The sequence below is a fragment of the Tribolium castaneum genome, chromosome 3 (genome assembly GCF_031307605.1).
Source record: "Tribolium castaneum strain GA2 chromosome 3, icTriCast1.1, whole genome shotgun sequence".
Lineage (NCBI taxonomy): Eukaryota > Metazoa > Arthropoda > Insecta > Coleoptera > Tenebrionidae > Tribolium > Tribolium castaneum.
In genome coordinates this window covers 15,076,372-15,089,795 of record NC_087396.1, presented here as the reverse complement: position 1 = coordinate 15,089,795, position 13,424 = coordinate 15,076,372, and the positions used below count along the sequence as shown (strand labels likewise).

Here is a 13,424-nt window from a genome sequence, read left to right as displayed (position 1 = left end):
CCCAGATGAAAGAAGCGGACGAAACTTAGAAATAATTGCGTTTTAACGTTCCTTTTCCGGTCTGTTAATGCGATATCCACCTTTTGTCTACGGGGGATTCTAGGTTTACCTTTCCTACAGGGTCATAATTGAATTTAAGCAGTATTACAAGTCATGTTGTCAATGGGCACATTATATTATACATTATATATTATATATTATATATTATATATTATATATTATATATTATATATTATATATTATATATTATATATTATATATTATATATTATATATTATATATTATATATTATATATTATATATTATATATTATTTATTATACCCTGAGGAAAAACGATTTAGAAAAAAACCGTTCAAATATTGCAAGGCATATAATTATGTGTTTGAACATTGTTTTCGGTGCAGTTTCGGTGCAGCTCCGTCTGCTGCTCCCTATTATCAGTCGAATACGCCCTTTGAAGGGCCCCATCCCGGAGCGACCGGAGTCAAGTCCAACCGTAAAAATGAAATCATAATCGAAATATAAATCGTGCAGCGGACCGACAATTAGAGAACGCGCATCGAAGGGTGGCTTTCGTACATAATACTCCAACAAAAAAATCGAAAGCATTCACCACAAATATATTTGTACAATATGAGATCGGTTTCAACGTATGGGATAACGAGATACTTGTATAGGTTTTGGGATGCGGCCTATTCACAATCGAAACGATTCCTCCGTTTTACAATTCAAGAGTCCTTCAGCCTTCGTGCAACGATCTGGTCAGCGGCACAGTTTAAATATTCCTTCTAGTGGAGAAAATTCGATAAAAGTTGTCTTTTTTGTGACGCTTCCTGAAAGCAATCCTCGTCAAAACACAAACAGAGGAGAGTAAATATTTTAAGTCTTGGAAAAACAAGACGGCCACCCTTTTTCCGCATCATTATCGATCGAAACGTCAAACTATTCGAATTCGAATCGCTTCATGCAAATTAACTGATTTGAATATTAACTGAAATTCCCTAAACAATAACATCGTTCCGGGGAGAGCGGAGGTGGGTTAAAACTGATAAATAACGCGTCGATGATGCAAATCAGATTTATTATTTAGAAGTTTAAGACCGAATTTTCCAATTTAAGAAGTTAATTATGAAAAAAATCTGGAGAGGACTGTGAAGGACTGTCTACAAAGAGAATACTAATAGTATTTCAATTAACTTTTCTCGGGCTCTGAAGAAGTTGTGAAAGAGTGTCTCGCGTGCGCCTGACAACCGTGGCCAAGATATCATTTCCAATTTTATACCCGTGATTCAATAAAGTCTCAACACCATCGGCAACCCTTATATAAATAGCTCCCTCGCAACCAGCGGCGCGCCGATATCGCCGAATATTGCTCTCAAAAATCATTTTTAATGCACAACTTTAACGAAAATTTTGCTGAATTGAGGCGACCAAAAAATATACACTTCTCCAAGCTTCTCCAATCACCGTCTGGCAATTTGTCAATCATTAATCCATCTCTTGTCATCTGTTGCAACAAAGATTAAACACACGTTAATAGCCTCGTCGGGCACTCGAGACCGCAGAAGAAGCCTGTTAGTAGTGAAAAAAACGTAATAAAAATAACAGGTGGTAACTGCGTGACAATATTTAGTTACTTGAACGGTCGCCTAATGGCTTGGTCAACAATAGGTGTTGCCCCTTTTACTAGCCGTCAAAAATCGGCTTTTTTATTTTTTCAACAATTTGTTTAATTTTGTAACCGTTTCTAAAACGTGACAGATGGTTCGACTCCAATTTAAATATATTCAGGTGAGATCTACAAGCACACATGAGTGTAGGTACACACGAACCAATTATTTTTGTGCTACGTTTCCATATCCCCACACTTGGGCGGATCACGAGGCGGGTTTAAGAAAACGTTTAAATTTGACAATTTTTGGCAGAAATGAACACGTCCGACACTTTCCTGGGTTCTCACTCCAGTACCAACCAGCTGAAAGGACTCAACACCGCCAAGGAGAAGATCCTGATGGGTCTCCTGATCGCCAACATGCTCCTCCTCATCTTTTTGATATTTGTGATGAACTTGCTTTCCCACAACTGTTAATTTATTTCCAATAAATACGTTTCTGCTGTTAGACGTTGGCCCAATTATTTTTTTCATCAACACTCAAGTGTCGATTGCTCTCGAATTGCCCCTCAACATGTAACACCGTAGGTCACGAACGCGATACAATTGCTTGCCGATGTAATTAATTTTGGAGTATCCAAACATATGTCACAATGCTGGCTACAAATACAGTTACGTCAAAGTGAAGGGTGCTCTTTGATGTAAAATGTTATTCAGTTTTAAGTGTGGTCGCAGATCAGGGCGAGTGAGAGGGTCGCTACAATGTCTGTCACCGGCAGAAATCTGACCCCGATGATATCAGATCCGATACTTAAGTTAATAAAATCCGTGAAGAATGGGTGCACGGGCTGGGGTGGCCAGTCTTCAAAAATCATCTCTAGTTTGCTTTGTAGTTTTTTAATTTATTAATGATTGCTTTAAAAACATTCAGTTTCGGTAGATTAACTTTGCTTTTGTCATGCTTTAATTGAAATGTTGCCACAAAAGTTTGTTAGTTTCGGCTAAATAATTATTACTGCGTTGTGGAACGCATTTCGACCCAACAATTGTAAAACGTGACAGCGGTATAATAGGATCAAATCGGAATAAAAGCCGTTTTTCATCTATATTAACATTTTATTTTATTTATATAATTTCGTATACAATCCATTTTAATTAATACAATCAACTACTCTAAACAATCTAATTAATAATATACAGCTTGTACGATGAATGTGTCTAAAACTATTCACAATTATTTACAAGTGAAACAACATATTTGATAGAATGGAGCTAAAGTATTAGTAGAAAATTATTTACAACGTGATCACTGGACCCAGTGGCGATCGTCACAAATGAAACCACACTTTAATACAGACAATAAACCGAACACACGCCACTGTTTACAATATAATTTATATGATCTGGTAGCTACAGGCTAACAATAGAGACCTAATAACTGGCTTCATGTATTCAATAGGGTTAGGGGTCGCTGAATACCGAGTAGGGATGGAACTTGATTCATATGTATTTTATAATTAAATTCTGATGTGATTGTTCGTGCGGAAACTCGACTGGTCTTCATTACTCGCACCGAATAATCCACTATGCAGGGCGTGCAGGTAAACACTTAATATCACGGCTATTCCGAGTACGACGTCTTGTCCGAGCTCGTGTTGGAGCCCGGAGAAGACGCCGAGGTCTTATCGCTGCTGTAAATATCATGCACCGACCCCACCATCGACAGATAATCAGGAGGAGGCCTTATCACCGTTGGGAGATACCCCGTCCCGGCGTACGGAGCCGACAGGAATCTCCTCGAAGGGCTGAACCGGTGGAAGTTGGTTGGGGGGCCCAGAGGACTGAACGCCGATGGCGGCGTGGCGTCCTCGTGGCTCCCACTCACCATCATCTCCATGGCCTGCACCACGTCGCCTTTGCACCTCTGCAAAAGGGCCTCGACGTCCGACCTCCTCTTCCCCGGGAACACCCTCATGAGCACGTCGATGGGCGAGCGCTGGGCGGGGTACTGCGGCTGAAAGGGGGGAAATGCGAACTGCTGGTAAGGGATGAAGTTCTGTGTCGGTTGCGGAGGTGTCTCCGGACTGGATGGCTTCTTGAGGGAGAGATTCTCGGGGGCTTCGCTCTGGGTGTCCTCCTCCACGTCCAAGTCGGGATCTGGGCTTGTTTGGGGTTCGGGGGAGGGGGTGGGGGCTGAGGGAGCCGGCGCGGGGACCGGACTCGACTGACGGCTCTTTTTCAAGTCTTCGGGCTCGGAGTCGGAGCCTTCCAAGGAGCAGTCCTCGACGTTGATTCTGGGCCGCTTCGAGGCTGGAAAAGAGGGAATTTCGATTCAGTGGAGGCGTACAAGGCTCGGCTTGATATCGAACAGTTAACATGTCGGCCGCAGAAGACCATATATATTCTAACAATTGTGTAAGACAATGCCGCCAACGTGTTGTGTTAACGTTCGAACAATAGCAAGCGCGTTGGCAAGGGTAGCTGCCAGATTTATGAAGCTTACTAACACCTAGTACAGATTTTCAGATACAATTCGGTGCGAATTTCAGCGGGAGGTAGCATAAAATGATATTCAATAACGAACGGTCGTAAAGTTAGAAGTTGAAGCCATTGTTCGGATTTACGAGATGCTGCCTTTTAATCGTTCATTAAAAAGTTTCCGCCGCTAAACGGATTGTAACTGACGGCCAAGATTTACTGCAGGATTCGGGGAAATGAAATTTTACACACTTCTTATTCTTGCAGTGTTGAAAAACATGAAAATTGCGCTTGTCTAAGATAGCTTTGCATAATTTTGTAACTCAGTTTCAGTTTTTTGAGATTCGTAATACAACAAAAATTTTATAACATGGTTAACATTCTTTTTTCCAAAATGATAATAATGATTTGAGTGCCTGGAATGTTGAAAGTGTGCCGTTCTTGAAAAATTTTGACATGTTAAGAGTTTATTTCTTTGTCCGCGTTTGCTCCTAAATTAGAGCGTTGTTGAGAGCCTGGATTACACGAGTGGCAAAAACAAGACCGATTTGGCGGTTCATTGAAGAATTAGTTCTTTGTTGACGTGGTAAAATGCTAAAAATTTCTACCTATGAAGCTAGGAAATAATAAAATCTCCCGTTTAAGCCTCATCAACCTCCAAATACCTCAACCATTTGGCACAATAGTTTGTTCTTACGGCAAGCGCTAAGTGGAGGTAAAACGTGGCCAAGTGTTCGCCCCGTACAAATTGTTAAGACCGTAATACTCTTTAATTGATCGACCCTCGTTCACTTCATCCACTAATGGCTCTCGAAAAGGATACAGCGATCGTTAGCGCGAGTGCCAACAATGCGGTTGCTGGCGCACTCAAAAATTAATTAATGTTGTCTCGTGGTCAAAATCTGTTTGTACAAGTCAATGCCGAATTTTTTCAGTATTTGCGATTGTTGCTTCGTTATGTAATGCAAGAAACAAAGAGAAGGGGATTTGAAATTAAAGAAGTCTTTGAAAGTTTGAAAAAATGATTATTTTGCGGCGTATTTTAATATGAGAAGCCCGGGAATGCTTGATTGAAACTTTTTCCATCTCGAATGGAAGAAAAAACCGTGGCGGCGGGACGAACGTCATTAGCACCCCAATCGATCCTAATTACTCGACCTTATATGACCCATAAACGGGTCGTTTAGCACCCGCGCGCTCTATATTAAATGGATACTCATATTTCTACCCCACATTCCTTCCTTATTGCGAATTCCCCAAGTATCATTTAAGGGTAATGAAGTGGCGACAGCTCTTTTATACTTCCCTCCAGCATCCTGTTGCGAAAATATCGAGACGTTTGCCCCAAATCCAAGCGTTTTCCTTCGGACAAGGGTTCGGACTGTTCATTATATTTATTTGCGAGCTTTTGATTCGTTTTTATGGAAAATTGCGCCGAGTGCTTTTAAAGAGCTTTTATTGGCGGAATAAAAGACTGTATACCAAGTTAATTCCTACGTTTCAGTGTGCTCCAACATTTTGTTTTCAGTTTCAGAGTGGTCACGGTCCAGTCAGACGATTGCGTTTTCACCACTTTGCAGCAGACCACTCGAAAGATCAACTCGACTATTTTCAGTACCGCATTTTTATGCGAGGGACCGAAATAATGTCGGCGAGCCCGAGTCTCGAGCGACCTTCTATTTATTTTTTTAATTGCTGCTTTCGAAATTATTTGAGCTTAGCAAAATAACTCGTACAAAAATAATGATTTTCATGTTGCAGAAGAAATTTTTTCTCTGATTTTAAATGTTCTCCCCTCTCACTGCTAGTCGGCAATAAACATTTGGCAATTTAAAAGTATAGTCCTGTAATGTTTAATAACGTTTGGTCAATATTGACATAGTGAACGTTCGCCATCGAACGACACATAATACAGCGATTTTTTAATTTAAGAAGAAATTCTTGCATGTATCTATGGAAATGTAAATTCTAAAAGGTCGTGCAATGTTTGTCCATCGAGGTCCCAGTTTCAGTATATTTGTTCCAGCAGCTAACCATCATTACTTTACCACTGTCATATTTATCTAGCGGAACTTTTCATTTTTTCGTTAGTATTCTTCTACATATATGTTTTCTTAAATACTCTGTAAGTTGTGCAAACGGACGGCATTAAATAACAATTAGGATTTTTCTATTTGCACAATTTCATGTTCCGTTTTAGTGTTGCTAGTTAATTTTAATTAAGACACCAATTAAGCTAAGCAAACAACGTCGTAATAATAATGTAGATTTTAGTTTCTAAAATTTTCTACCAATAAATTGTTGCATACGTTTATAGTATATTTTATAAACGATGTTTAAATCTATGATATAACTGTAAGATAAATATAAATGTACCTAAGCTTCTATAAATCGTGCGCAATTTGTTTAGTGAATAATGTCTAGCTTCTCCACTCATACTCAGTAGGTATAGTTTTTTTTCAACTAAAATTTTTTTTCGTTTTTTAATTAATTTTTCAAGTAGGTATATATTTTTCTACTTTGGATTGGTAAATTGTTCACTGTGAAACTGAAAGTAAATAGTTTATTACACTTGTTTTATAAGACTTAATTGTGACACTCATTCTATTGGAACACTCCTTCGTCGTGCTCCAAAACTTTTTGTGCCACAATAAAACGTTTTATAAATCTATCTCATTATTGTAGATCCCAGATTTTCAGTAATGTTACTATTATTTTTTTTTTCATACTCTAAATACTCTCTAAATGCCGCAGCTGCATTCGGATAGCATTGCCCATACAATTGCATAAAATTTGTAAGATTGTTATCAACAGTTGTAACAGTTTTTGTTGATTACACCAATGGTCCCTTGATCTTTTTGACTTGAACAGAGTCTTCTAAAATTTCAAATTAAAGAAGTTACTGTATTTTTGTTGTCGTCAACATTTTACAAAGCTGTTTTAGGCTAACACCTCTTAAAAGGAAAGCCCCAACTTCGCGAACACTCTGTATAACTGTTAACTGTGAAAAATTAAATATCTATCAATACTAATCCGTATTTAAAGTTATTTAGCCAAATCTGTAATTACTTTAGCTTGGCCTTAAATCTATAAGAATCTCTTTCGTGGGGAAAACCGTGAGTGGAGGTGCCGCCGTCTCTTATCTCATTCAATAGATTAGAAAAAACACCGCCAGGGGTTATGAAACTGTTACGTGCCCGTCACCAGAAAGCATTGTAACATTTACAGAAATAATGGCTAGGCAAACATTATCCACTCATCAACCACTCGAGAATATTAATGAACACAGCGAGAAGGCGATGACGACGTCTCGAGTCTCTTTTTTAATTTGCTTCGTGTGTGTTTTTCTCCAGAAAGGAGAAACGGCTCTCTTTTGAAAATGGATACTTCGAAACGTTCGACTTCCTACAGTTGCACTCTCAAAACGACAAGAATTTCAATTGCAAACTTCTCGAGTTTTTTCCCTCCATGTAATGCAACACCGGAGACGATCCCCGGAAAAACCGCGCGATGTAAATTATTATTTCCGGTGTTGTTAGTCGATGTACTATTGAAATCTGATCGTGAATAAAGATGGTGTCACAATGGCATCGCGGAGCGCCTGGAAATCTAGTCTTTTGTGGCGCCGATGGCGACTGAAATGTTGCGTCTGACGTCCCATCCAATATCGACGCCGATTCATTCAAATCAATGTGTTTTTTCGAATCCTTTTGTGCTCCAGGATAATTGGTTTGTCCCGGCGATTGGCGTGAAAAGAAAAATGTTCCGAGGGTTTTCTTTTCGCGATAATTTTTGTTCCACGATGGAACAAGAATCAAGGAAATAAAAAAAATTAAAAATCGGTGGTTACACTTTTATTATCTTAATTCTGGAAAGCTTAAAACGCACTGTATTAAAATATACCTAACTGAATTATGTATTTAGCCAATTTTTTAAATATTGGTGTTCAAACACTTTCGTGAAATCTTTAAACAAGAAATAATTTGTGTCAAATCAACCTCCAATCTGGGTCACTTTTCCAAAGCCCATTTCTATTTGGTATTTACCCAGATAACTGTCAAATTTGTTGCGCCGTTAATATTTTAACTAAACAAGCAACCACTTACTTGGACTCGACGGTTCCGACGAATCCGAAGCTGTGAACGTGTTCCTCTGCATCAACTGTGAGATTCCTACGTCGGAATTCTGTGGTATAGCAGGAGCAGTAACTCCTGGTGTGTCCGCTACAACGCCGGCAGGAGTCGGGAACAGAATTCCCAACTCTCTGGCTTCATTTTCTTCTTGTGCTTGCTGTCTTCTGAGAGCTACTTGGGCCGCCATAACTCTTTGTCTTTCAGCAATAAGAGTGCATTTGGCGCAGTTGCAATCGCGCCATCGACAGTATCTTTTGTGACCTTTGAGGGCCGACACGACGCCGTGGTTACGACAACGTGCACATTTTGGAGTTCGTTGGTAGCGTTCGGAGGCGCGTAAGAAAAAAGCCGGGGGAATAGCACCCAGGACTGGGTGTTGCGACATGAGGGAGGACATGTCGACGCCGCTGCTGGGAAGGCTCATGGTAGTGTGGTGTTGTGTGTGGTCCTGAAAAGGAGAAATCATATTTTAAAATGTACCTAACAGAAATACTCCGAAATTACAATAACGTATTTACTCGTATGTAAATAAAATGTAGAACCTCTATATTTTGAAATTATTTTTTCATATCTTTATTTCATTTCGAAACTAACTTTGCGAACTAATAATGTTCTCCTCTTTCTGTACAGTACCAACATCTATATTTTTTTGTTTTATTTTTGTTGGTATAGTCTTATTTTGTCAAGAACTAGGTAATTTCTTCTTAAAAAAATAAGAATATTTATTAGGTATTGTTTCTCTAAACGAAAGTGTAACGTAAACGTACAACGTAAATCACATAGATACTTGTAGATATAATACATAATACTTATGTATAAATTTATTAATTGCTATTTATTTCATTGCAAACGAAAAAATGGCATTTTACTCATTACTTCATGATAAAACAAAATTATATCGTCTGATTTTTCTGTTTTTAACATTTTTTTCTTGTTGATTTTTTTACGTTTTTAACTGGTAATTATCAATGATGAGAAAATGTAATCCTGAAAGCGCTCTGATTTGACACCCTTTTTGGACACAAAAAAAATATACGTGGATTGGACTTTGGTTTTCAACCTTAGTAATTTTGTCTATAGCAGGACTTTAAGAGAAAAAAGTTATTGTTAACCTTTCAAATTATGTAGGAATTTGTAAATTTAATTGAATAAAATAAATATAATAAAACATTATTTTATCTACCTTTGCAATTAAACCATGAAGGTACTATAGAATAAAATACATACATTACCTAATATTACCTATCTAATAAAACTGAAAATATTATCTAATTAATTTCTTTAATCATACCTAATTTAAAATTTTATACGTACAACTTTTAAATTATAAAAAAATATTTTCTAGACAAATAATAAATATGGAAATACCACTTGATCGAGAAATTTTATTTTCAAGAATTGTGAAATCGATATTTTGTGGTAGGTAACACAAATTATTCAATATAATAATAAAATAATAATAATAATAATAAAATAAAGCCTACCTACTAAAGAATACATTATTTTCATCGATGATACGGTAGGTATAGGTAATAATAATTAATCAATTAAATTTCATGAATGATAACAATAAAGATAAGCTTACTAGCGTTTAAAATTTTACAAAAAAATACGTCCGTCATACACAGTAAAAAAACTGGACCATTAAACAAACAACAGTAAAGTAAAAAAGGTTACCTATCTACTTAGTATAAAATTTTATGAAATTCAGTCTTTTCTACTAAGATTTGACATGAAAATTTTGTGTTTATCAAAAAAGTAAAAAATATTATCTAAAAACACCTTAAAAAACAATAATATCAATAGTATTTTTTTAAATGGGTACTATTTAAAATAGAGTATTCAGTACTGTCAATTAAAAAATGGTCGTGGTTAACTCTTTATTTTAATTTATTCAATTAGGTAATTAATTAATCAACATTTTTTAAGATGATTTCTAAAAATAAAAAAACAAAACGAAATGGTAAAAACCGTTTAAGAAAAAACAAACGAGTTTAAGAAACAATTATTGTTTAATAATGCATCTACAATGTGTTTAAAAAAATGGTTGTTAATCAAGTCATCTATGAAATTTGGACGTACCTAATGTGTTAGTTTGACGGTATTCACAATTCGTAAATGCCGTCAAACTGACAGATTCGTCAAAATAATGCAAAAAGGCTTCGAATCGGAAAATGAAAGAATGTACAACAACCAAATGCACGAAAATATAAAACACAAATGAAGACAAACCCTACATTTAAAACAACCGAAAAATAGAAAAATGTAAATAAAAAGCAAATTCAAAAATTTGTCAAGGATATAGTCCTTTGGACGAAGCGGCAATTGTATTTGAATTCCATAATTAACTTGATGAACAACCATTTTTGAAAATACTGTACATAATTGGTTTTAGTTTGAGCCTAATAATGAAAATTGATTTATGTAAGAAATTTATGTAGAAAAAGTAGGTAAAGTACATTTTCTGAATACCAAATTTGGCATGACTAATTGAGCATGTACCTAATTTACTATATAAACTTTTCTCATTATTGTTATTAGGTTTATGTATAGATACATAATAAAATCATTTTATTGTACTTAAAATGAGTATGAGTTTCTAGAATCAGAAGATAAAATGTATCAATTTACTTACTGTTGAAGCTGAATTAAAAATGCTTCGTTTGAACAAGAATGTGAAGTATATCCCACATCAGTTCATAGTAAAATTGTTACAGCGCTTTTGAATTTTTTTGAGTGAAAAATAATGCACAAGTTGAGAGTTTCTATAAAAAAAAAGAATTTTATGTAAAACTAAATTTTAGCGACATGTTTTGACCTAAGAAAACACACCAAAACCCTCAACTTGTGCTCCATTTCACTCAAAAAAATTCAAATGCGCTGTTGCAAAATTCTATTATGAACTGACATGGGATATAAAAGTATACCTTTTGTGACATTGCTTTAAACAGTTTAGATAGGTATTTACCCAGCTAGTGGTATATAGATAAATTGTTGTTAGGCACAGATTTAAGAATATTTATGACTACTCGCACTTACCTCTGTGAGTTTTGGTCGTTCAGTTCACCATTCCACAGCGCGCGAACTCGCCACTACCCGAAGTTCCGGAGTTTTAGAGACTGAGCGGACAATTTCTGCGTAATGATACCGTATCCGGTGATCGCAACAGTCCTTAGCACTGTTGGTTGGCCGCGCTTGTTACATCAACCAATCGCCGTCGAGTTCTCCCTAAACTCCGCCCGAAACAGATGACGTGTTAAAGAATAACGCCCATCGACCCCGCTTGCTTGATATTTACTGTATTATGTGGGGTATTATAATGGATAGAATAATAGGAATACAAACTAGTTTTCAATGGCAAATATATTATACGGCTATTATAATAGGACGGCGAAGGAGGGCTTAAGTGCCTCGAATATACTACACTCTCTAGTTCTATTGTTTGCGCTCTTGAGGACTGTGATACTCTAGGTTTCATAATGAACGGAGGTAGACGAGAGGTAACGATAGAGCATGTCTATAAATAGTTAAGATCTGATTTACTAAAATAAAAAACAACTGACAGATCACTCAGAATTCGAAGATCTTAAATTGAATTACAGTGAAATCTCTCTTAAAGGACACCTCCTACAAGCGGACCCCTCTGATAAACGGACATTTTTGTTGGCCTCGTTTTGAGCTAATGTATTTTAAATGGTATTGTTTCTCTTTTAGATAAACCCTCGAATAAACGGACGCGGACAATAGAGTTCGAATCCTTGAGAACAAAATCTCTCTTTTAAGCGGACAGCATGTAATACGCGCGTATATTATTAAGTAGATATTATCAAATTATTATGACAATTCATCAGAAAATTCAGGGAATCATAAGCGGGTACATGTTTTATTTCAGTCTTAAACTAATTCAGATTCAGACCTCAGAAGAGGCTAAAGTTAAAGGCTAAATGAACTGCACTAGTTCATTTATACAACGTTAACGTTAAAGGAAAAAATTAAAAATTTTGGGTTGTTTACCTAAGACAAACCGAGTATACAAAATTTTAGCAAAGAAATTTAATACAGAAAAAACTCAAAACAGCAAATATTGTAAAAAATGAAAATGAATTGCCGGTAGAAACGTTTGTGAAAAGCACAAGGTTTGGGAACCTAAAGAACAATTGAAAATATAATCAATTAACTTATAACTGGTTTATCAAACCTCTTAATAAAAATATTCTTTTGGCGACGATATTGAAAATTTTTTAAAACATCTGAAAAGTGTCAAGAAAAGTTTTAAATTTTTCTCGCTATATTTCTCAAGTATCTACATTTCTGACGAATCTGCGAGTATTGATGATCAAGACGTAGTAAACTTTGAAGCAATTTTTTTTTTCTGTGAAATGGTTTACAAGTACTATTGACAATTTATTTATACTTAGTTATAATTTATAATCATGCTGCTATCTCTTTAATAAATTCTTTTTAATTTGTTTTTGTGCATAAATTATTATTTGTCTTAAGAGGACACCTCCATTAACCGGACAAAAATTATGTCACCGTCGGTGTCCGCTTATAGGAGATTTCACTGTAATTTCAAAACAATACTACAGACTGTTTCAGAATGCCTCTGTCTGTTAGAAACAAATTTAAAAGTACTTTTGTTTGAAATTTGTAAGTAACACTTCAACCGCATTTTTTTGACAAATAAATATTTGACCTATATAAAACTCCACAAAGCAGTTGGATTTATATGAAATAAAAGCGCTGATAAATTTAATTTTGTAAACCACATTGATTCAATTTGGTCGCGCATTTAGTTGCGGATTAAAATTATTGCGGATTTAACTGCTCTTAAGACACTAGACAGAACTCTAATTTCCTATAAATATTATGTCATCAGTTTTTATTTTTTTCTGGGTGGAGCAATTTTTTAAAATCATATCTTTATTGTCAATTTATTATTCAAATATTTTTGCTATGTTGGTCTTTTGCATTTAATAAAGTTTAAAAAAAAGTCACGAGGTGTATTTATCGGTGTGAAACATTAGGTAGGTACTACTGAGTGAACCAGAAAAAATTCGTCTATTGGCAACAAAGAATTTAAAGGATAACAAAGCACTACGCTTCCATTTAACAACAATTCAACAATCTTGTGGGGTTGTTCGTCAAATAGGTGTCAAGAAAAACGAATTCGGTTGGTATGCAAATTAAGAAAAAAAAT

General features: G+C 35.9%; 1 protein-coding gene and 1 long non-coding RNA gene across 2 annotated transcripts; one reads left to right on the top strand and one right to left on the bottom strand.

The window, feature by feature from the left end:
* Positions 1-1,093: 1,093 nt before the first annotated feature.
* On the top strand, positions 1,094-2,123 carry LOC107398231 (uncharacterized). The gene is made up of 2 exons (XR_001575143.2): positions 1,094-1,792; positions 1,927-2,123. It is a non-coding gene; the product is annotated as an uncharacterized LOC107398231 (long non-coding RNA).
* A 600-nt stretch (positions 2,124-2,723) lies between these two features.
* On the bottom strand, positions 2,724-11,456 carry dmrt99B (doublesex-Mab related 99B). The gene is made up of 3 exons (XM_970582.4): positions 11,264-11,456; positions 8,198-8,672; positions 2,724-3,923 (listed from the first exon to the last, which is right to left on the bottom strand). The coding sequence occupies exons 2-3, from the start codon at positions 8,646-8,648 to the stop codon at positions 3,235-3,237; spliced, it is 1,140 nt and encodes a 379-aa protein (XP_975675.1). The 5' UTR covers positions 8,649-8,672; positions 11,264-11,456; the 3' UTR covers positions 2,724-3,234.
* Positions 11,457-13,424: the final 1,968 nt, after the last annotated feature.